Raw genomic sequence first — 22,260 nt, forward strand, 5'->3', positions numbered from 1 at the left:
TCCATGTTCATTGTTTGCCCTTTGTGTAGAAGGCAATGCATGGACACTGAAATTAAGTCATAACTTGCTTATTCCACGATAAATTTTCATGAGGGTTACTGTTTTGTCAATGCCAAATAGTACGCCATCAATAAACATTAAAAAAAAAAAAGCAAAAAATACTTTCTTGAAATATTTTTTCATGGGAAAGGGACTCCCAGTTCCCTTGTCATACAGCATCCAATCACAGTGCAGCGGCACAGGTCCTGGAGCCAGTAATATTGGAGCAGGGCGTGTCCTGCCTGGAAACTATGTGAGAATCCTAATAACACTGCCAATATCTGTGGCAATGATAAACTTAGCCAAAAACGACCAAGGAGCATCTGTTAGCAATGTTTAAGACACAGCTAGATGTGTAATGTACATATAACATGAGTGAGCTGAAAGGTAGTTAGCTTTTTTGGACCTAAAATGGGAATTGCTAAGCATTTATCATTTTGTCTTTTGCTGTCTCAAATTCTGTCATGTATATGTTAAATGCAGAATTATACCCCGTAACTGAGACTGCGCCTTTTAATACGGTGCGCCTTATGGTCATGAAAATACGGTAGTTACTTTTGAGTCATCAATGTCCCTCACAGAGTACTGATTTTTGACTGGTGACTCAGAATAACCGCAGTCCTGCCATCCAATAGCATTTAACCATTCACGCAGACCGCTGATTTCTCAATAAGCGGAGGAAAGCGATTGTTGATTCTACAATGCAGTGACGGTGCAGTACCATAAAAGTGCAATGAAATGCATGTTTTCACTATCGCCACATTATTTTTGTTATTTTCCTTTGTAAAAAGTGTATTGGATTGTTGTTACTTTTTTATTTACACATTAAGTGTGCAATGCATTGTGGTTTAATTTGTCATACCGAAGTTCGCGGTCATAAATCGGTCATGGAGGTTAAGGACTGACTCACTGAAGGATTTACAATAGTTATCTTAAATAATATTTACAATTAAAAGTGAGAAGTTTCAACTTCGTTTGTAGTCCGGACTGTGAGCTGGTTTTACGCGCTGCACAGCTGACGTCACGTAAGTAAACGCTTCTCCCCCCGTCAATCACCCACAGCCTTGCTCGTTAAACAGTTGCGTAAGCTTGTGAACCTTTTCTCGCTCTTCGCATCAAAATTACAATGGTGGGAGCAATGGTTTGTGTGTGTGTGTGCGCGTTTGTTTGTATGCCCCCAATATCAAACCGGCACACACAGTTGTCTTCATGGACCACAATCGACATCCATATAGCTATGTGTCAGTTAAGAGTCTTTAGAGAAGTGTACTGAGAATGGTGGGCTTGTTTACGTTTAGGTACTTACTGTACTGTGTAGGCATGAGGACAGCTGTGTCTGCACTAAGTTGCTCATTTAATGTGGCTTCAACTCCACTAATATTTAAGGTGTTGATGACATCATTCTGTAATTTGTGTGGCGTACATTATCAAGTAATGGGTACGGTTAAGTTAATGCTTTTTTTGTAGTGGATAAGTGATATTTCTGCTACTTGGCAGCTGCTGAAAGTAACTAAAAAGTTACTTTTTTCTACCTTAGTTACTTTTGAAATCAAGTAATCCGTAAAGTAACACTGGTCGTCACCTTGTAACGTGTCTGCTCGCGGTCGTAGATTTTCTTAAGGGAGACGGTGCGTGGAGCAAAAAAGTTGCCGAGTTTGGCAAGGTAAACTCCATTGCGCAGGCCCTCCTCCAGCTCAGTTGTAGGTGGTAACTCTTCATCCAAACACGCTTCCATCCATCTGCAAGGAGAGCAACATCATCCATTTCAGTAATTTCTTATAGATTGTCTATTTGAGTTAATTGTAGGTAGCTTTTATCTCAAATGATTAAATGCGATATTTAGGCAGAAAAAAAGTGTTCCACATAGACCGACACATTCTGTTGAAGCCAAGACACTTAATAATGCCCTTTTTATTCAAACTCATAGATCTTTCCACACTAAAGCGTCCTTCAACCAAACACAAACAACCCAGCCCAGTTTAACCTCTCCTTCAGAGTTCCCAGCATCCCTCATGTATGACATTTCATTTCTTTTAGGACATATTGTGAAGCCGCCTTCTTGCCATGTGCCTGTGTCAGCCTTCAGCTTTAAGGGAGACCTGTTGAGTTCTCCCACATGGACAACCCTGGTGTGACTGAATTCCACCAGCTCATGTCTTCACCACTTGATAACTGTGGACCAAACAGGTCAAAAATGTATTTCTTTTAAGCAGAATAAATAAATTTTGGCTTAAAACAGTCAGTTTAGAACTATTTCTATTAATATGTGTGCATATGACTGATGTGAATTACTGTATATCTGAAAGAGTTTTTTTAACAAGTTATTGTATTTGCATACTTCTAACTGCAAATAATTCTGGAAAACTCTGATTCCCAGGGTTCACAAACCATTTACTTTCACAGGTTTGTTGTTTTGTGTGGCTACATATTGCTTTGTTCTAATGAACGTTTTGTTTTTGAAATGTCAAACAAGCTTAAGCTGAAGAGCACAAATGTCTTTGCCCACACCATAACATAGAAAACACGTGAGAAACTAGGAAGAAGAGTTTCAGTGTCAAACTGCTAAATTAGTTGGCAGCTTAAGAAATCATTTATACTGTAATTTGCTGCGGCTCTATCTTGCAGTGGAACAGATGGCTGATGTCAAATGCCTGTCTTTCAGCTTAGCTCAGCTCTACTTGGTTTGGTTTGGGGAGTTTGGTTTTCCCCTCACTGAGGGAAACTGCAAAAACCGTACTGAGTTGAATACATCAGTCAAAACAAAACAAACAACAACAATGGAGGAGAACGATGGTCTCCTGTATTTACTTCTCGGTATGTGACTGTTTGCCAGGAGATTGATTTCATCCAATAGGTCAAGAACATGTTCTATTAGAAATAGCAGCTTGTAGTACCTGCCAATACCATGCAGCGTAAAAGGGGCAAAAGAGGGGGAAAAAATAGATTTCCTCAACACTTTGTTACATAATACTGGAAGGAAATGCTGATTTGAACTTCTTCAACAACTTAAAACTACACATGCTCTAAAAATCCAACACAACGTTCTGAACAAAAGTGCAAAGTTAGATTTGCACAGAAAATGAGATGACGTGGACATCTATTAAGTCAGGCATCACGGACAGATTTCCATTCTTTGCTCTGTAGGAAGTATTGCTGCACATGCTTCTCAAGAGACAGACATGATACCATGTTATCCTATAAAGATAAGATCATTGGCAAGGAAAGGACATTCAAAGAGGGCAAGCAAGTTAACACTACATCATATTTGCCCAATCAAACTAATTAAAATTAATATCAATCAAAACTTCTTCGCCAAGGTAACATTTGCTCTCTGATTAGGAAAGCCTCAAGTTTATCTTCACTGGCGAGGAAGCTCAGAGTGAGGTCACACTTGGCCTTTTGAAATAGGAACAGTCTCGCTGGTTTCATGCTGCTAAGTAAATACTCCCACTCTTCCATAACTCAGGTCTTTGTCAAGCAACAGCATAGTAGGGACATTTAAAGATGATTTTCTACATATACACCTAACACTTACCTATTTCCACAACCAGATTTATGTACTGTATGTTCCTTAGTGGCATACTCTATTCAGTATGGTCATGCTCCTAAAATATTTGTATCATATATTCTGAAGTCATTTAACATATTTGGACCTCATACATTCACACACCTAAGACACCCACATGTTGCTCTGCACAGGGCAGCGCCCTGTCACCTGAAACAACTCCCCTCCAGGGATGTTGGAACACAAGGTCTCCACACAAGGTTTCTATTGAAGTTGGGGTGGCTATCCTGTAGTGCCGGGGCTGGGCTTACCAGACAGGAACAAACTCCCCTTTCACTATGCACTGGAGCACTGAAAGGCCCCATGAAGACTAATGGCTCCTTTATCAGGCAACACACCCTTTCCAGCCTCACACTAACACAGACACACCCACCACTAAATCTGTGAGCCAGCAGCTCTAATTTGTTTTTTTTAATTTTTTTTTCTTCTTTTTTTTGTTTTTGTTTTTAAAAAGTTGAGTGGTTTGAACGACAGTGGAAAGCAGTCAAAATTCATTTGAAGTATTCATTAGTAAGTCAGCAAGACTCAACAAATATACAGTAAATAATAGGACACAAAACACAGTACCTGAAAGTTTTAAAGAGCTGGATAATTGCCAGGATAGGATCTCATCAAGAATTAAGTTTTTGGGGTACGATGTCTATGTTAAATGTCTTTTCTGTTTTTAATGAGTTAGCATGCCACTGATTCTGACATTCTTCAGACAAAATCCACCAAGGATAAAAAAAAAAAAATACAAGACACTTGTCATACTATGTTAAAATGGGGTTTTGGCAGTCTGGCAGAGCATTGGAACAAAGCTAAGGGGATTCAGTATTGTCAACTTCGCAACACTGTCGTCAATTTATACAGAGGTTTACACAAATGACAACTGCGTGGAAGCTCGAGCCAAAATATTCTACTTTAATGCAAAGCGGCTGCACAAAATGGCTACTGTACAGTATAAAAGAATAATCATGTCTTCCCTGTGTGCAGCAGTAGGAAACTGGAGTTGTGCTGAGGTCACAGGTCAGTCTCATAGGAAGAAGCCTGTGACTGACCACTGTATCTCCAGGAAGAGATCAGTGCTCCCTCAACCCACTGCTTTGGAAATACATGCTCTGTTCTACAGCACAATTTAAATCTAGCATGACACCTAAAGTGAAGTTGCCGACTTCACATCCACACTACTTCACATGATAGTGTCACAGACACACACAGTGCTTGAAAATTAATTAATATTTAATTTATTTAAAAAAAAACTAGGTAGGAATCATTAACAGCCAAGGCTAGCAAAATTATTTTATTTTGTTTATTGCAGGAGGTCCCAAAATGAGCTCAGCTACACATTTTTTAGAGAGCACTGTAGCCTATAAACAAACAATGAAAGTACACTTCATTATGTGAACTGATACATCATAACAGACAACACATTTCACTCAAAACAAGTTTAGACATTACCAGCAAAGTGACATGTTTTTGTTGTTGATTGTCTGTTGTTGTCAACATTTTAATCTTGAACAACTCCCAATATAGCAAAAAACCCCGAGCATAATTGGACATTTCAAACCCAAACCTGTCGGTTTTATCTTCATTTTTACAATTATAAGCGTAATCTTCACATACAACTCTGGAAGAAGCTTTAAATTAGAAGCAGAATAACACACATTAGAAACACAAACCTACAACATTGGCCACATCAGACCAGTGTTTTCCATTTCATTTTGTACAGTGCTGAACCAGACTGCGGTTTATGGTGAAAACGTGGCTTTACATGGGTACTAATTTTGGTTGTTCAGTGACGAGTTTATTCAGGGAAACTTTACACCTCCACATAAAACATGACCCCAACTAATGACTTGCATTTAGCTTGGAGAAATGATATGAGATGGAAAGCATTAAAAAGGATGAATGGTGGTTTTATCATTCAAAACATAAGGAAACTTAGAGCCAAATGGTCCATTACATGCATTGCTGCAACAGTGGAGTCGATGCACCAATTGGCCTTTCACTGCAGCAGCCTTTGACCAGCCCCACAATAAACACAATTGATAACTGAACTTAAGACATTTGGGGAGATCAGACACCATATTTACCGAAGACAGCAACATAATTCATGTCTCAATAAAATATATGGAAATCGCAGAGACAAATGACATTCAGATTACATTCATGATCATTGTGGACACTGATTCCATGGGAATCAGACTGTGACTTTTCTCCTGTACACACACAAATCTCTTTTTGGGGCGATTGGCTGGCAACCAGTGCAGGGTGTACCCCACCTCCTGCCCGATGATTGCTGGGATAGGCTCCAGTGTTCCCGCGACCCTTGTGAGGATAAGCGGCTCAGATAACGGCTGGATGGATGGATATACAGGACAATCAATGCAATAAATCCCACCAAAATTACGACATTGCAACAACTCATATTCCTTAACTGATTGTGTACTTTATGGAGTGTATGGTGAAGAGTTCAAACATTGACCCACAAGTCAATGCCACAGATTTTGATTCTTATCCTAGAGCAGTGGTTATTGAACTGCTTACACCAAGTACCGCCTCAAAAAATATTTGGCTCTCCAAGCACTACCAAAATGACCAAGGTTTTATGCCTAAAAAGTATATTTAATTAAAGGAAAATAAAAAAATTATTCAATTAAAATGCATTGTACATAGTCAAAAACTGTACTTAAATATTTAATAATAAATGGTTCTTAAGGATTAACTGTAAATGTATAAATTGTCTTTAAAATTTAATACAAATGAACTATAATATATATTCTACAACCCCAATTCCAATGAAGTTGGGACATTGTGTTAAACAAAAACAGAATACAATGATTTGCAAATCATGTTCAACCTATATTTAATTGAATACACTACAAAGACAAGATATGTTGAAACTGATAAACTTGATTGTTTTTAGCAAATAATCATTAACTTGGAATTTTATGGCTGCAACACGTTCCAAAAAAGCTGGGACAGGGTCAATGTTTACCACTGTTACATCACCTTTTCTTTTAACAACATTCAATAAACATTTGGGGACTGAGGACACTAATTGTTGAAGCTTTGTAGGTGGAATTCTTTCCCATTCTCGCTTGATGTACAGTTTCAGCTGTTCAACAGTCCGGGGTCTCCGTTGTCGTATTTTACGCTTCATAATGCGCCACACGCTTTCAATGGGAGACAGGTCTGGACTGCAGGCAGGCCAGTCTAGTACATGCACTCTTTTACTACGAAGCCACGCTGTTGTAACAAATGCAGAATGTGGTTTGGCATTGTCTTGCTGAAATAAGCAGGGGCGTCCATTAAAAAGACGTTGCTTGGATGACAGCATATGTTTCTCCAAAACCTGTATGCACCTTTCAGCATTAATGGTGCCTTCACAGATGTGTAAGTTACCCATGCCATTGGCACTAACACAGCCCCATACCATCACAGATGCTGGCTTCTGAACTTTGCGTCCATAACGGTTCTTTTCCTCTTTGGCCCGGAGGACACGACGTCCACAATTTCCAAAAACAATTTGAAATTTGGACTCGTCAGACCACAGAACACTTTTCCACTGTGCAACAGTCCATCTTAGATGAGCTCGGGCCTATAGAAAATAACAGGTTGAACATGATTTAATGATTTGCAAATCATTGTATTCTGTTTTTATTTATGTTTAGCAGAACGTCCCAACTTCATTGGAATTGGGGTTGTACATGAAAAGTAGAAAATGTACTCCATTCTCTGTACTGCTTATCTTCATAGGGTTGCAGGTAATGCTGGAGATTTTGAAGAGAAAAATTAAACAAGCTATATGCATAGCGACAAGCTTCATTCTAATGCTTTATTATATTCTTCCTTTCCTTTCGGTTTGTCCGGCTTTATTATATTGCGCATTTTAAATGTTGTACATCTTATTTGTATTTCATTCGGTGACGCATACCACTGACTAGAGAGAGCCCGCGTACCACTTTGACAATCACTGTCCTTATTATTTCATCATTTCTCTCCTGGTCACTCAACTGTGTTCTCTTTACCAGTGGGGCGGGGGGGGAAACAGACAGTTAATGACCTTGCATCTTATACAATTTATACAGACCCCTTTCGGGGTCGCCACAGCGCGTCATCCTTTTCCATGTAAGCCTATCTCCTCCATCCTCCTCTCGAACACCAACTGCCTTCATGTCTTCTCTCACGACATCCATCAACCTTCTCTTTGGTCTTCCTCTAGATCTCTTGCCTGGCAGCTCCATCCTCATCATCCTTCTACCAATATACTCACTATTTCTCCTCTGATTCTCTCCAAGATCAGACGAGATCTGCCAAGCGTGGAATCGACCAGCCCATTAATTGTGTATGTGAGGCTGCGGTTGCACGAGCTGGAAGCTTGCGGCGTGGAAGGCATGCCCTAGTTGAAAAACTTTGGTTGTTTTGTTTTGGTTGGGTCAGCACGTGTATACCGGGATTTGTGTCCATGCCAACGAAGCACAGACAGCCTCTAGTAAAGTCCCCACAGTCATTCATTGTGAGAGAAAGTATGTTCATCTTCATATTGAAGGTGCTTAAGTATTTTCTACTTCTGTGTTCATTTGTATTTGTTGTTCCGGGAAACAATTCACTATGCTTGGTGGCTGGAATAAGAGCATGCAACTCAGTCAGTAACGCATGTGTTTGTGTATTTATACAAGTTAGTTAACTGTAAACATTGCTCACTAAACAGCGTTCTTGATATAATTTGTAAGTGTATTTTTTTTTTTTTTAATCATTTATCCTATGTTTGTGTTCACTTATCAATCTGTATTTGGTTATTATTTCTCACTTGAAGTTTTAAGTCCCATTATATATTTGCTTCTTTATTATGGTTCTTTGTGTTTATATTTTAAAATAATATTTGTTTTGGATCCATGACAGGGGTCATGTTTTTATTATTATTTATTGTGTTTTCGCATGTGACCTGACCAACCTCGATAAATAAACCTTTAACTAATTGAAAAATGTATTTGTGGCCCTTCAGGGTTTGTATTTGAGTACCTCCGGTCTACAATATTCACAAAATTCTACTGTACTATGTTATGCCAGGATCAGACTACAAGACAAACTTAGTCTTTCACAATTGTACTATGTCAGACTACTGCCATAAAATCTTGCCGTATCTAGGTCAGACAGTGGTAACACTACATGACATGTATTCCGATACCACTGTATCCCGTCTTTTACGATCACTGGGATTTATCTTTTCAAATCAAACGCTGTCGGATAGACGGAACCAGAAAACACCCGTGACCAGGGCGACGACAACAACAATGGGTCGCGCCAATGTATTATGTGGGGAAAAAGAACAAAATGAGAAAAAATGTGGTGGTTGTCACCGATGCTTGGGAGAGGATGTTCATTCAAGGATTGCCTAAGGTATGTTAACGTACTTTTAATATGATACGGCTCGCAAGCAGACAACAAAACGTTACGTAGGCTAACAAGCTAGAGCCAGCAATAACGGTTGTACATAAACATGCTGGCGTTCTGTCGAATCATGCTCTAAAGCGTCGGTAAACATTGGTTTGTACGCGTGAATAAATGCTGACAACAGCAACCAAGTATGTTGACAACAGCAAGCACGGGAGGCGAAACGCCGGTCACAATACGCAACCCTATTGGTCGACATCAAGGCTGCGCTGTCGGAGTTGTCGATATGTCACACTACACGTACACGTCGTAGGGCTATCGTAGGGCCAAATGGTTGGTCGTGGATTATGTCACACTACAAGAAGTTTTGTAGTTCCCAACATAATATGTCTGGTCCGATCTGGGAAATCGCCCACGATAGTTAATCGGGCAAATCGGGCCCTTTTGATTTGAAAACGTGATTTTTGAACAATTTGTTCTCAGTCAACGTGGCCCACAATGTGTTTTAAGCACACATTGCTTTAAAAGTTAATACAAGTAAGAGTAAAAAAAAAATGTCTTGTTTTGAAAGAGGAGACACTAAAACAAAGACATGTTCTATCGCTAAAATAATATTTATTCATATACACTATATTGCCAAAAGTATTTGCTTACCTGCCTTGGCTAAAATATGAATTTAAGTGACATTCTTAATCCACATAATCCATGATATGAGATCAGTCTACCCTCTGTAACTATAACACCTTCAACTATTTTGGAAAGGCTATCCACAAGGTTTAGGAGTGTGAGTGGGAATTTATGACCATTAGTTACAGAAGCGCATTTGTGAGGTTACACACTGGTGTTGGACGAGAATCCCTGGCCCTCACGACTCTGCTCTGATTCCTCCAAAAGTGTTTTATAGGTTTGAGGTCAGGATTGTGCAGGCCAGTCAACATCATCCACATTAAACTCTCTCATCCGTGTCTTTAGGAACCTTGATTTGTGCACTGATGCACACTTGGGCCTGTCACGATAATTTTTTTAAGAAGATATATTTTCTCAAAAACTATCAAGATAAACGATAACATTATTGTTCATTTTTATTATAATTTCCTCTCTTGTTTCTCCAATAAATTGTTTTTCTTTACTCTGTGATATGGCTTCCCCTCGGTCTGAACTAAAGAATAAAGAGCTGCAAGACTAGCCTGTTTTATATGGAGCCTTCTATTCCGATTGTAATCAGTTTAGAAGCCCAAACCGAATGAAAATTCTCCATATAAACACGTCAATTGCAATAAACTGGCCGAATCCGAATGGAATTTCATTCCGTTTCCCAGGGGTGGAATTCTTTTTTTTTTTTTTACTTTTGCCAACCAATCAGAAGAAAATTTTCGCCATTTTGTCATTCGGCAAAGAAGCTCTGTCTGCACATGCTTTGTCTCCACGTAAATGCGCAGTGGCGTCATCGTTTACGCACGCCGTAAATATGAGGGCTCCAAAAGTAGCTTGTATGCATTGGAGCTCTTGTTTGAATTTAAAGTTATTCTTACTCAAGTTTTTTTTTTTTTTTTTTTTTAATACAGGAAGTCAAGTTACGACGCACTCGACCTACGACGTTTCGACTTTGTGACGCCCGTGCCTCGTCTGCCATTTTGTCCCAGCACCATAGAGTTTCTGCTTAGCTAGTGCATAGTGCTTGTCTGTGTTTGTGCAGCGGGAGTATCTTTGCCTTTTTCGCCCTCCTTTTTTCACACTCTCAGCAGTAATGGTAAGTACACAATCTTATTTTTTTATTTTAATGTATTTTAGTTTCTTTATACGAAGTGTTAACCTTTCCTGCTACGGTCACCTGACCGTGGTCGGGAGATGCAGGGCTTAACTCCCTTCTCTCGTTGTACAGCTGAGCTGCATGGCGGCAACAATAAAGGCACGAAGCACCAATTTGCTGCTTTAATGGCTTTATTAGCTCCTCTGCACATTCAACGTCAACTGGTCTCCATGTAAACCTGACTACTGTATGGTTGGTCAGCTGAAGACGAGCCCTTCACCTTTCAATCAAACATACCGTGGGGACGGAAAGTTTTCAGACCCCCTTAAATTTTTCACTGTCCAGCTGTGTTTGATTATACTGATTGGACTTGATTAGGAAAGCCACACACGTCGATATAAGACCTTACAGCTCAGAATCAGAATCCTTTTTATTTGCCAAGTATGTCCAAGTAATTTCTCTCCGGCAGTTGGAGCCACTCTAGTACGACAACAGACAGTCAATTGACAGAGAACACTTTTGAGACATAAAGACATTGACAAAAAAACAGTCACTGAGCAATAAAGGGTTGCGAGTTGTCTGGTAATGACGGATCTTTTTTTTTTTTTTTTACAATTGTGCAAAAGATGCAGAGTCCTCTAGCACTTAGAGCAGTTCGAATTACTAATATTTCAATAGTCCGGTGCAATGACCATTGTGCAAAGGGCGCCGAGACTTCAAGGAGTGTATGCAGTTTAAAGTGACGAGTAGTGCGATAATTTGGGACAATGTTGATTGTGCAAATGTTCCAGATACTCCTCAATCAGTGTGCAAATGGAGCAGATGCTACTCTGGCATGAATGGCCTGTATTGGTCAACAACAGATATGCAAATAGTGCAGTGTGACGAGACTACTACGGTGAGTGCACGAGTAATATATAATTGGTCCCACAGAAATGTGACGACGAACTCAAGTCAAAAAATTGCCAGCATATTGTAATAGAATTGTAAGTTAGGTGTTTAAGAAGTTGATTGCAAGAGGGAAGAAGCTGTTGGAATGTCTGCTAGTTCTAGTTTGCATTGATCGATAGCACCTATCTGAGGGAAGGAGCTGGAAGAGCTGGTGACCGGGATGTGGAGGGTCCGAGAGGATTTTGCACGCTCGTCTTAGTCCTGCAAGTCCTCAAGGGTGGGTAGGGGGGTACCGACAATCCTTTCAGCAATTTTGATTGTCCGGTGCAGTCAGAGTTTGTCCTTTTTTGTAGCAGCACCAAACCAGACTGTGATGGAAGAACACAGGACTGATTCGATGACCGCTGTGTAGAAATGCCTCAGCAGCTCCTGTGGCAAGCCGTGCTTTCTCAGAAGCCGCAGGAAGTACAACCTCTGCTGGGCCTTTTTGAGGACGGAGTTGATGTTGATCGCCCACTTCAAGTCCTGAGAGACTGTAATTCCCAGGAACTTGAAGGTCTCGACGGTTGACACAAGGCAGCTGGACAATGTGAGGGGCAGCTGTGGCGAAGGATGCCTCCTGAAGTCCACGATCATCTCTACCGTCTTGAGCGTGTTCAACTCCAGGTTGTGTCGGCCGCACCACAGCTCCAGCCACTCCGCTTCCTGTCGATATGCAGACTCGTCACCGTCCTTGATGAGGCCGATGACAGTGGTGTCATCTGCAAACTTCAGGAGTTTGACAGCCGGGTGCGCTGAGGTGCAGTCGTTCGTGTAGAGAGAGAAGAGCAGCGTAGAGAGGACACAACCTTGGGCCGCCCCAGTGCTGACGCTGTATGTGGATGAGGTGGCCTTCCCCAGCCTCACCTGCTGTGTCCTGCCCATCAGAAAGCTGTAAATCCACAGGCAGATGGCAGGTGAGACGCTGACCTGGAGAAGCTTGGATGAAAGGAGTTCAGGGATGATGGTGTTGAACACTGAGCTGAAGTCCACGAACAGGATCCTCGCGTAGGTCCCTGCACTGTCGAGGTGTTCTATGATGAAGTGCAGTCCCATGTTGACTGCATCATCCGCAGAGCTGTTCGCTCGGTAGACACCTCACAGTGCATGTCAGAGCAAATGAGAATCATGAGGTCAAAGGAACTGCCTGAAGAGCTCAGACACAGAATTGTGGCAAGGCACAGATCTGGCCAAGGTTACAAAAAAAAATTCTGCTGCACTTAAGGTTCCCAAGAGAACCGTGGCCTCCATAATCCTGAAATGGAAGACGTTTGGGACTATCAGAACCCTTCGTAGAGCTGGCCGTCCGACCAAACTGAGCAATTGGGGGAGAAGAGCCTTGGTGAGACCGGTAAAGAAGAACCCAAAGATCACTGTAGCTGAGCTGCAGAGATGCATTCGGGAGATGGGAGAAAGTTCTAGAAAGTCAACCATCATTGCAGCACTCCACCAGTCGGGGCTTTATGGCAGACTGGCCCGACGGAAGCCTCTCCTCAGTGCAAGACACATGAAAGCCCGAATGGAGTTTTAAAAAAAAAAAAAAAAAAAAAAAAAAAAAAAAAAAAAAAAAAAAAAAAAAAAACATTTATAATATATATTTAAAAAAAATAAAAATTAAAAAAAAAACACCTGAAGGACTCTAAAATGGTGAGAAATAAGATTCTCTGGTCTGATGAGGGCAGCACGATGAACGACTGGTTAGAGCGTCTGCCTCACAGTCCTGAGGAGCGGGGTTCAATCCCCGGCCCCGCCTGTGTGCTGTGTGAAGTTTGCATGTTCTCCCCGTGCCTGCGTAGGTTTTCTCCGCGCACTCCGGTTTCCTCCCACATCCCAAAAACATGCATGGTAGGTTAATTGACAACTCTAAATTGCCCGTAGGTGTTGAGTGAGCCGTTTCACTCATCAGCCCGCAAGCTCATTAGCTTGAGGGCTACCGAACAATGAACAGTTAACGTTCCAGTGTGTGTTAATTGGAGATTAAAACACACAACAACTTGGAGTGAAGCGCTGATGTTTTAAACATCGCCGCAGTCGAGCGAGCTGTTTAACTCCTTCACTTGCTAGTTTGCAGGCTAGTTAGTTAGCTCACGGTCCACCCAACACAACAAAGAGTTAACTTTCCCTTAAGTGTTTTTGTTGCGTGAATCTATGCGCTGCACATGGCAAGGCTGTGGCGTATTGGACGGCGCCAACACTGGCAAGAGTGTACCAGTCCGTCGGCATTCCATGAGCCCACTAGCGGCTAACGCCCAAATCGACCAACTCTGTCAGCACGCCGGCTCACCACAACAATGACAATGTACCTTTTATTTAACGAACGATAAGTCGATGCAGTAATTATCGTGAAAGGCCTATGTACAGTCATGTTGAAACAGGAAGGGGCCATCTCCAAACTGTTTCCCCAAAGTTGTCCAAAATATTAGCCGCTGAGCTTGAGGTGAAAGAAACTCTGAATGCTTCAGCATACAAAAAGGTTTTGGACAGTCAAACAGTTTGGGGATTAATTACCCCTTCCTGTTCCAACAGCACCGGTACACAAAGCAAGGTCCATGAAGACAAGGATGAAAGAATTTGTTATTGATGAACTTGACTGGCCTGCACAGAGTCCTGCCCTCAACCTGATGGATTGATGGATGGTTTGATTTCGAGTGGACAGTGAGCCAGACCTTCTCGTCCAACATCAGTGTGTGACCTCACAGATATGCTCCTGGGAAAATGAGCAAAAATTACCATATACTCACTCCTAAACCTTTTTGAAAGCCTTCCCACAAGAGTTGAAGCTGTAATAGCTGCAAAGGGTAGACCAACATCATATTAAATCATATGGATTTAGAATGAGATACAAGTTAAAATCATAGAGTCATGGCAGGTGAGCGAATACTTGTGGCAATGTAGTGTTTTATTCTTTTTCACAGCACCATAAAGGCTGGTCTGGCGTTTCATAACATGCAGTTCAGGAGCGGCAATTCACAAGAGTATTTGGACACAGTTTGAAAACAGGAAATTACAAGTAAATGACCTGATGTTGAGGAGGAAACTGGGTTTGTATTGCGGTGGAGGCTCACACTGAGAACATGGCAATTCTGTAAAAATGTAAATATAATGTGGAAAGAAAGTCTATCAGGATGCTTTGCACTAAAAACCAAGCACCAGGACTCAATTTCTTGTTTTGGAGAGTGTTGAATAAGAGTTGTCATCTAGCTGACAATGCTGTTGGAAATTGTGATTGACGTCAAGCTCCAAAAAGGTATAATCTAAAACATTTATCTGAGCATGTTGGATTAGAGAGAATTTTTGTTTATTGTCAACTTGACCTGTTAATGTGAGTTCATACTATCGTTGAGATGGGCTTGTTTGATACAACAGCAAGTTTATAAAAAAGCCCACTTTATTATACCTCCCTTTATTCCCACTTTAATGAACATATATAAGTAGTGACGTGCTGTGTTATAACTGGTAACCATGCCAAATTAAACCAGAAGTTAGGAATACAGGTAATTACTTGATATTTTGCTCCTGGCCTTCCATTCAGTTGTCAGGTGTAATTTCCTGTGTAATTTTAAGTTACTGTGGCAAGTGCAAATCAACAGTTGCAAACATGCACTTCTTTCTAAATAGCACAAATATGGACTTTTTCCAGTTTGTAAAATGTGGGGTTGCCATGGTAATGGTAAATGCTAACAAAGTACGATTGGCTATTGACAGAAGGCATCTTTTGTTTCCATCTCAAGACAGGAAGAGGGAAAACTGACTTGTTTAGTAGCTATTTGCTTACTTGTCTACCACTGCAGAGAAACTACTTTTAGAGATAAACATCTGATTATAGAACGTGCTTCAAAGGAAAACCCAGATAATGAATGAAGCAATTACATGAAATTGGTAAATCTGATGATGACGACTGTTTTTTTTACAGCATTTATTAGTGCTAGGAAAGAACGAGTCACAATTCAGATTCACTCGCGAGTTAACCTGAAAAAAGTCACAAATTAATTTTCGCATTCAAACGAAAACAAATCAAAGTTCATATTTTATTTTGACAAGCACTGCAATGTCGCGGAGCCATGCGGGAAACTTCCTTTGTGTAGTTCCGCCACCATTTTGACTTACTGCGCATGCATAGTTGTACAGTAGCCACTAGCTGATCACATGGATCACAGACCCGTCTCCCCTGAGACTGATGAAACACCATGCGATATACAGCCCAAATTCTTTTCATTCTTTAGCCATGTTTACATTCACTTAGTTACAACAGACACTCACCAGACAGAAAGTACACATTAAAATACAAGAGCCTGAATAAAACTAGAATGTCACATTATTAAAAAATAATGATACACAGTTTTTGACATTGTCAGAGAGGTAATAATTCAACTATTTTATTGTGGTTGTAGTTCGTAGTGCTGCAGAAGTGCACAGCAGCAACTTGACAAGTGGTGCCATCTTTGAGGAATTTTCTAGAAAACATGCAATGAGCATTTAAATGGCCTCCAAAATCCTCAAATAAATACAGTCACGAAAAAAGCTGAAGTAAATGACCTATCCTACTGCCCACACTGCCTTTCTCACCAGTAATGTTCCTATTGTGCTACTTATGCAGAGTTTGTTGGGCAAAAGATGCCGTTAGAAACGTCATGGTAATTTTGATGCGCCAGTCTCGGAATTTTGGCCCGTAAGCACTTGGTGGATATATGAATTGAAACGTGTCAACCAATCGGAGAAGGGTTTCTCGAGTAGCAGATGAAACAATACGGTTGAGGAGATATGTTGAAGATTTTTTTTTTACTGTTTTACTCTCATTTAAAGGCACTTTTTGACCAGCCTTTCAAATCGCAGATGTTACACAAAAACTTCCCCAAAAAGGCCACACCAAAAAATCTATTTCTTTGGAACCCATTATCTGAAAACTGTTGCTGCATTGCACACAGGTTGAAGTAGCCGTTCTAAAGAGACTCAGCATTTTGACAGACTGTCATTTTTGGTAAATCTTGTCACGTTGCTGAGAAGTGTAAACCATAATTGACATTACTTTGCATGATGCAGTGAAGTTATACACCACTGCCTACTGCCAATAAACTAAACATACGGCTTAAATAATTAGCCAGTTCATGTAAATAGGTTTGGGGCAATGGCTCTGTGATCCATATGATCCATACAGTTAGTGGGTACTGTACAACTGTGCATGTGCAGTAAGTCAAAATGGCAGCAGAAGTAAACAATGGAATGACTCCGGTGCATTGAAGCTCTTGTCAAAATAAAATAGGTACTTAGATTAATTTTCATTAAAATGTGACGATTATGATTAGTGATACGTTTTTTCATGCGGAATTGCGATTGAATCAGGATTACGACTCATTCTTTCCTATTACTACATACTACAAAATCAGAATCATCTTTATTTGCCAAGTATGTCCAAAAAACACAAGGAATTTCTCTCCGGTAATTGGAGCCACGCTAGTACAACAACAGACAGTCAATTGACAGAGAACACTTTTGAGACATAAAGACATTGACGAAAACAGTCACTGAGCAATAAAGGGTTGTTAGTTATCTGGTAATGCCGGTACACTCTTTTTTTTTTTTTTTTTTTTTTTTGACAATTGTGCAAAAAAGATGCAGAGTCCTCTAGAACTGAGAGCAGTTCGAATGAAAAATATAGCAATAGTCCGGTGCAATGACCATTGTGCAAAGGGCGCCGAGACTTCAAGTGCTAACGTACTGTAATTTAACTACAGTACGTTAGCACCCATTATTTCTGTCAGTTGTAATGTTGATTTGACCTAAACTTATGTCAGTGGCCAATCCTTGAATGCCCCCTAGAGTTCATTGGTGTTTTAACTTTTGTCTAAAATGCTAGAGAATAATTTGAGGTGGGACGGCTCCAGCACGCCCGCAACCTTTGTGAGGATAAGCTGTACAGAAAATGGATGGATGGATAGATACTGTATAGAGGACACAAGTATGTACAATAAATGAACAAGACATGTAAATAGACACATTGCTCCATGTTGTGATCGGATCGGTGATAGGTATCTGTTTTTTTAAACTTACTGATCGGTGTTCGGCCCCAAAAATCGTTATCGTGTAAAGCCTAGTACTGTATTATTCTCTTTCCACCTTTCATTGGCTTGTTGCGCAAGTCTTTTGTTCATACGTGTATATTTACTCATGCAATAAGATAATTGTGTCGAACCACACTCATATTTCTGTCAATTTCAATTGAAGCACTATAACAATCTGACTATAGGATGAATAATATTGGCAATCCCAAATTTCTTTCATAAACATTAGTGCAGTGCTACTTAACCTTGTTGGAGGTACTGAACCCTGCAAGTTTCATGTGCACATTCACAGAACCCTTCATATTTGGAAATATACATTTATTTCAAATTCAAAATGGGTATAGCGAGGAACCTCAATTTAACGGACTAATAGGTGTGTCCGTTATATTGAAGCACTTTTTTGTGGCCATTTGCACCCATATTACTGTACAGTACAAAATTGTTTTGTACTTTTTTTGTGGCCGAAAACACCCAGTACAGTACAACGTTACTGTAAATAACAGAAAGTAGGTTCAAAATGTTTACATTTTATCCAAATTTACCATGCTGGTGTGCTTAATTGGTGGTGAAAATCGGGTCACTTTCATTAGCCGCGAGGAATTAGTGTTCATCCTAATTCCAAATCTGTTGCTATAGACAAACGGCTTGACAAGAAAACTTTAACTGTACCAAAAATAGCATGTTCAGGACTCCAGAGACTTGTGGGTCGTATTCCTCTTAAACACCGCCGCTGCGTGTGCTCTCTCTGTGCAGAGCTCTATGCGATGATAGATAGTACTCCTGCCACCATGGCCGCCATGTCAATGCATTGCCTGGAAATGTTGCCACATTCCACATCATCAGCAGTCATATGTCAATACATTTCCTTTGATAGGAAGGTTGCCACTTTCAACATGGCCACCACGTAGCTATGGGCTTGTCTGTTGGCTGGACGTAGTCATATTGTATATCTGTGACCCTGAAATACATGTATCCCAGTCTCTGCCGATATTGCGCCACAGCACCAGTAAACAACAGCGGCCAATTCTGGAACTAACTGAGTTTATCGACGGCGTTATAAGTGACAACTGCAAAAACTATTTTTTGGACATGTACTGTCCAGACAGTCCGTTACTTCTTATGTGTTAAATCGGAGGTCTGTTAAATCGAGGTGCCACTGTATATTTTAAGTGTGTACAAAGTGGACCATGCATCAGTTTCACTCTAAATAAAGGTGTTCGAAGAACAAAACCAAAAAAACATGAATTACACACAAAAACATAATTCAATTTATTGAAAATTTACTGTAAATGAATGTGAAGTTCGCTGTTGCCTTTGACCTTGGCAAGTGCCAATATCATTTTCACTACAAAGCCTGTTCCTTTCTTTTTTGTCTGCAATTCTCAAAAGGAATTGTTTGCCAAGATACGTCCCGCACAAGATGGCCCATATTTAGAAGTGGTTGAAGTAGCTTTGATGCTTTTTTTGCTTGTTGGTTTATTGTTGTCATTGACGTAGATAGGTAAATACAACATGTCCCTTTGACCTGCGTGCCTACGGTGACACTAAGCTTGTAGGGGAAAAGTGTCAGCACATTCCATGTTTGTGGAATGCACACTCAAAATAACAAGGATGCCTAGGCTTGTCACGATATTTTTTTAAGACGATATATTTTCCTAAACCCATCACGATAAATGACAAGATTGTTTTTTCTTTTCTTGATGCCTCTGAAATCATGAAAAATAAGGCCCGCCAGCATTATATTTTCTTCTTTTTTTTTCCTTTTATGATATGGATCCTCCTGGGTCATAAATAAAGAATAAAGAGCTGCAAGGCTAGCTTGGTTTACATGGAGCTGTCTATTCAGATTTGATTAGTTTTTATCTACTCTGATTATAATTGGTTTAGAAACCCAAACCGAATGAAAATGCTCCATATAAACATCTCAATCGGAATAAACACGCCGAATCCAAATGGAATTTCATTCTGTTTCACAGGGGTGGAATATTTCTTTTGCCAACGGATCAGAAGTAAATTTTCGCCATCTGTAATAGAGCCAGGAAAAGCTCTGTCTGCGCATGCTTGGTCTCGACGTAAATGTGCGGTAACGTCATTTTTACACACGGCGTAAATATGGCAGCTCCCGAAGAAGCTCGTTTGCAACGGAGATTTTGTTTTTAACTACTTATGAGTTGCTTTCATCAAGTGTTTTTTTAAAACGCATTTAAAAAAAACACTTGATAAATGACGTGACGTTCACGACGAAGTGGGCATTTCACACGGCTGTTTTCCGATTAAATGTAGTGCACATCATGTATAGACCCGATCGGAATAGATCACGTTCCGATGAAAACAGTTGACCAGAGATCTTCAATCGGAATGATTTCAGTCTGAATGACAAAAAGTCTCCCTGTAAACCCGGCTACTGTGTGGTTGGTCCACTCAAGATTCACCTGTCAATCAAATATACGTTGAGATTCACTGTAGTCAACTACTGGCTGAATAATGTGTGCCACTGATGTTATGCTTAATAAACGGTTAATGTTCCTGTTTTGTTCCTTAACGCGTTAGCTCGCAGGCTAGCTAGTTAGCTCGCGGTCTAGCCAACACAACAAAGCGTTAACTTTCCCTTTAGTGTCTGTTGTGTGAATCTACACGCTGCACATGGAGCAAGGCTGTGGAGTTTTGGATGGAGCTAAAACAGACAAGGGTGTACTGATCCGCCGGCCTTCCATGAGCCCACGAGCGGCTCATGACAACTAACCTAACCCAACTCTGTCAGCTTACTGTGTGATCCACACGCCGGCTCACCCCAATGATGACAATTTATCAAGTCTTGAAAAACTATCGCCTCCATTTTATCAACTCAACATTAATTATCGTCACAAGTCTAAGGATGCCTGCACATTGTCCTGTCTTGCATGCAACACCGTCCAATCACAACAAGAGAACTGTAAATAAACTTTCGTAGGTAAGAATATTTTTGGGGTTCTTTTTCAAATGTTCTGTATTAATGGCACAACCTCATAAAAATCAGTTGAGAAATGAGCAAGCACATATGTACTTACAATGTCCATGCATTGCGTTTGATGGAAATTTTCCCCCACCAACGTGGCCGTAACGTAGGCATGTCGCTTAGCCGGGCGGCTTCAGCATGCTGGTGTATCTACTAAGGCTTCTATTTATGTCTCTGTATTGCTGTTAGCATTCGGAAATCACTCCGCCAACATTTCTCTTATTAGATGCACTGTCTGACGCCACACTGACGACGCTCTCTAGTTGAAGATTTCAACTCAAGTCGCATGACAGCAAACGCCCACCTTGAGCATCGATATCCGACACAACACGGTGTTCCGTCATTACACCCTCTCAGCGCATACGGTATGCAATAAATGCGTTTAACCCAGCTAAATGCATTGTGAAAAGACTTTTACAGCGAGAAGAACGGACGGACGCAAGCACAAACTGTGTGTATCTTGTCCTCCGCCGAACCTTTGAGACTGACTCAACAAACCCCTGGGGTTCGATCGAACCCAGGTTAAGAACCACTGCATTAGTGCAACGCTCTGACCATCACACATTAGATGGTGTCAAGGAAAAGAAGCCATTACGATACATCTATTTATACAACACCTCTCAAAAGCAGATTGCACTGAGTGCTTTCAGACATGCATCTACAACCCCAATTCCAATGAAGTTGGGACGTTGTGTTAAACATAAATAAAACAGAATTCAATGATTTGCAAATCATGTTTGACCTATATTTAATTGAATACACTACAAAGACAAGATATTCAATGTTCAAACTGATAAACTTTATTGTTTTTAGCACATAATCATTAACTTAGAATTTTATGGCTGAAACATGTTCGAAAAAAGCTGGGACAGGGTCATGTTTACCACTGTGTTACATCACCTTTTCTTTTAACAACATTCAATAAATGTTTGGGAAGTGAGGACAATAATTATTGAAGCTTTGTAGGTGGAATTCTTTCCCATTCTTGCTTGATGTACAGCTGCAGCTGTTCAACAGTCCGGGGTCTCCGTTGTCGTATTTATGCTTCATAATGCGCCACACGTTTTCAATGGGAGACAGGTCTGTACTGCAGGCAGGCCAGTCTAGTACCCGCACTCTTTTACTACGAGGCCACGCTGTTGTAACACGTGCAGAATGTGGTTTGGCACTGACTTGCTGAAATAAGCAGGGGCGTCCATGAAAAAGACGTTGCTTGGATGGCAGCATATGTTTCTCCAAAACCTGTATGTACCTTTTTCACCATTAATGGTGCTTTCACAGATGTGTAAGTTCCCCATGCCATTGGCACTAACACAGCCCCATACTTTCACAGATGCTAGCTTTTAAACTTTGCATCTATAACAGTCCGGATGGTTCTTTTCCTCTTTGGCCCGGAGTAGACGACGTCCACAATTTCCAAAAACAATTTGAAATGTGGACTCGTCGGACCACAGAACACTTTTCCACCTTGCATCATTCCATCTTAGATGAGCTCGGGTCCAGAGAAGCCGGCGGCGTTTCTGGGTGTTGTTGATAAATGGCT

At 40.7% G+C, this 22,260-nt stretch overlaps 1 protein-coding gene across 1 annotated transcript in view; it reads right to left on the minus strand.

The window, feature by feature from the left end:
* Positions 1-22,260, minus strand: part of iqgap1 (IQ motif containing GTPase activating protein 1) — a 94,922-nt gene that overhangs the window by 62,077 nt on the left and 10,585 nt on the right. The window contains 1 exon segment of the mRNA XM_061664402.1: positions 1,622-1,778. Within this exon segment, the coding sequence (XP_061520386.1) occupies positions 1,622-1,778 (157 nt within the window).

This window comes from Phycodurus eques, chromosome 2 (genome assembly GCF_024500275.1).
Source record: "Phycodurus eques isolate BA_2022a chromosome 2, UOR_Pequ_1.1, whole genome shotgun sequence".
NCBI lineage: Eukaryota > Metazoa > Chordata > Actinopteri > Syngnathiformes > Syngnathidae > Phycodurus > Phycodurus eques.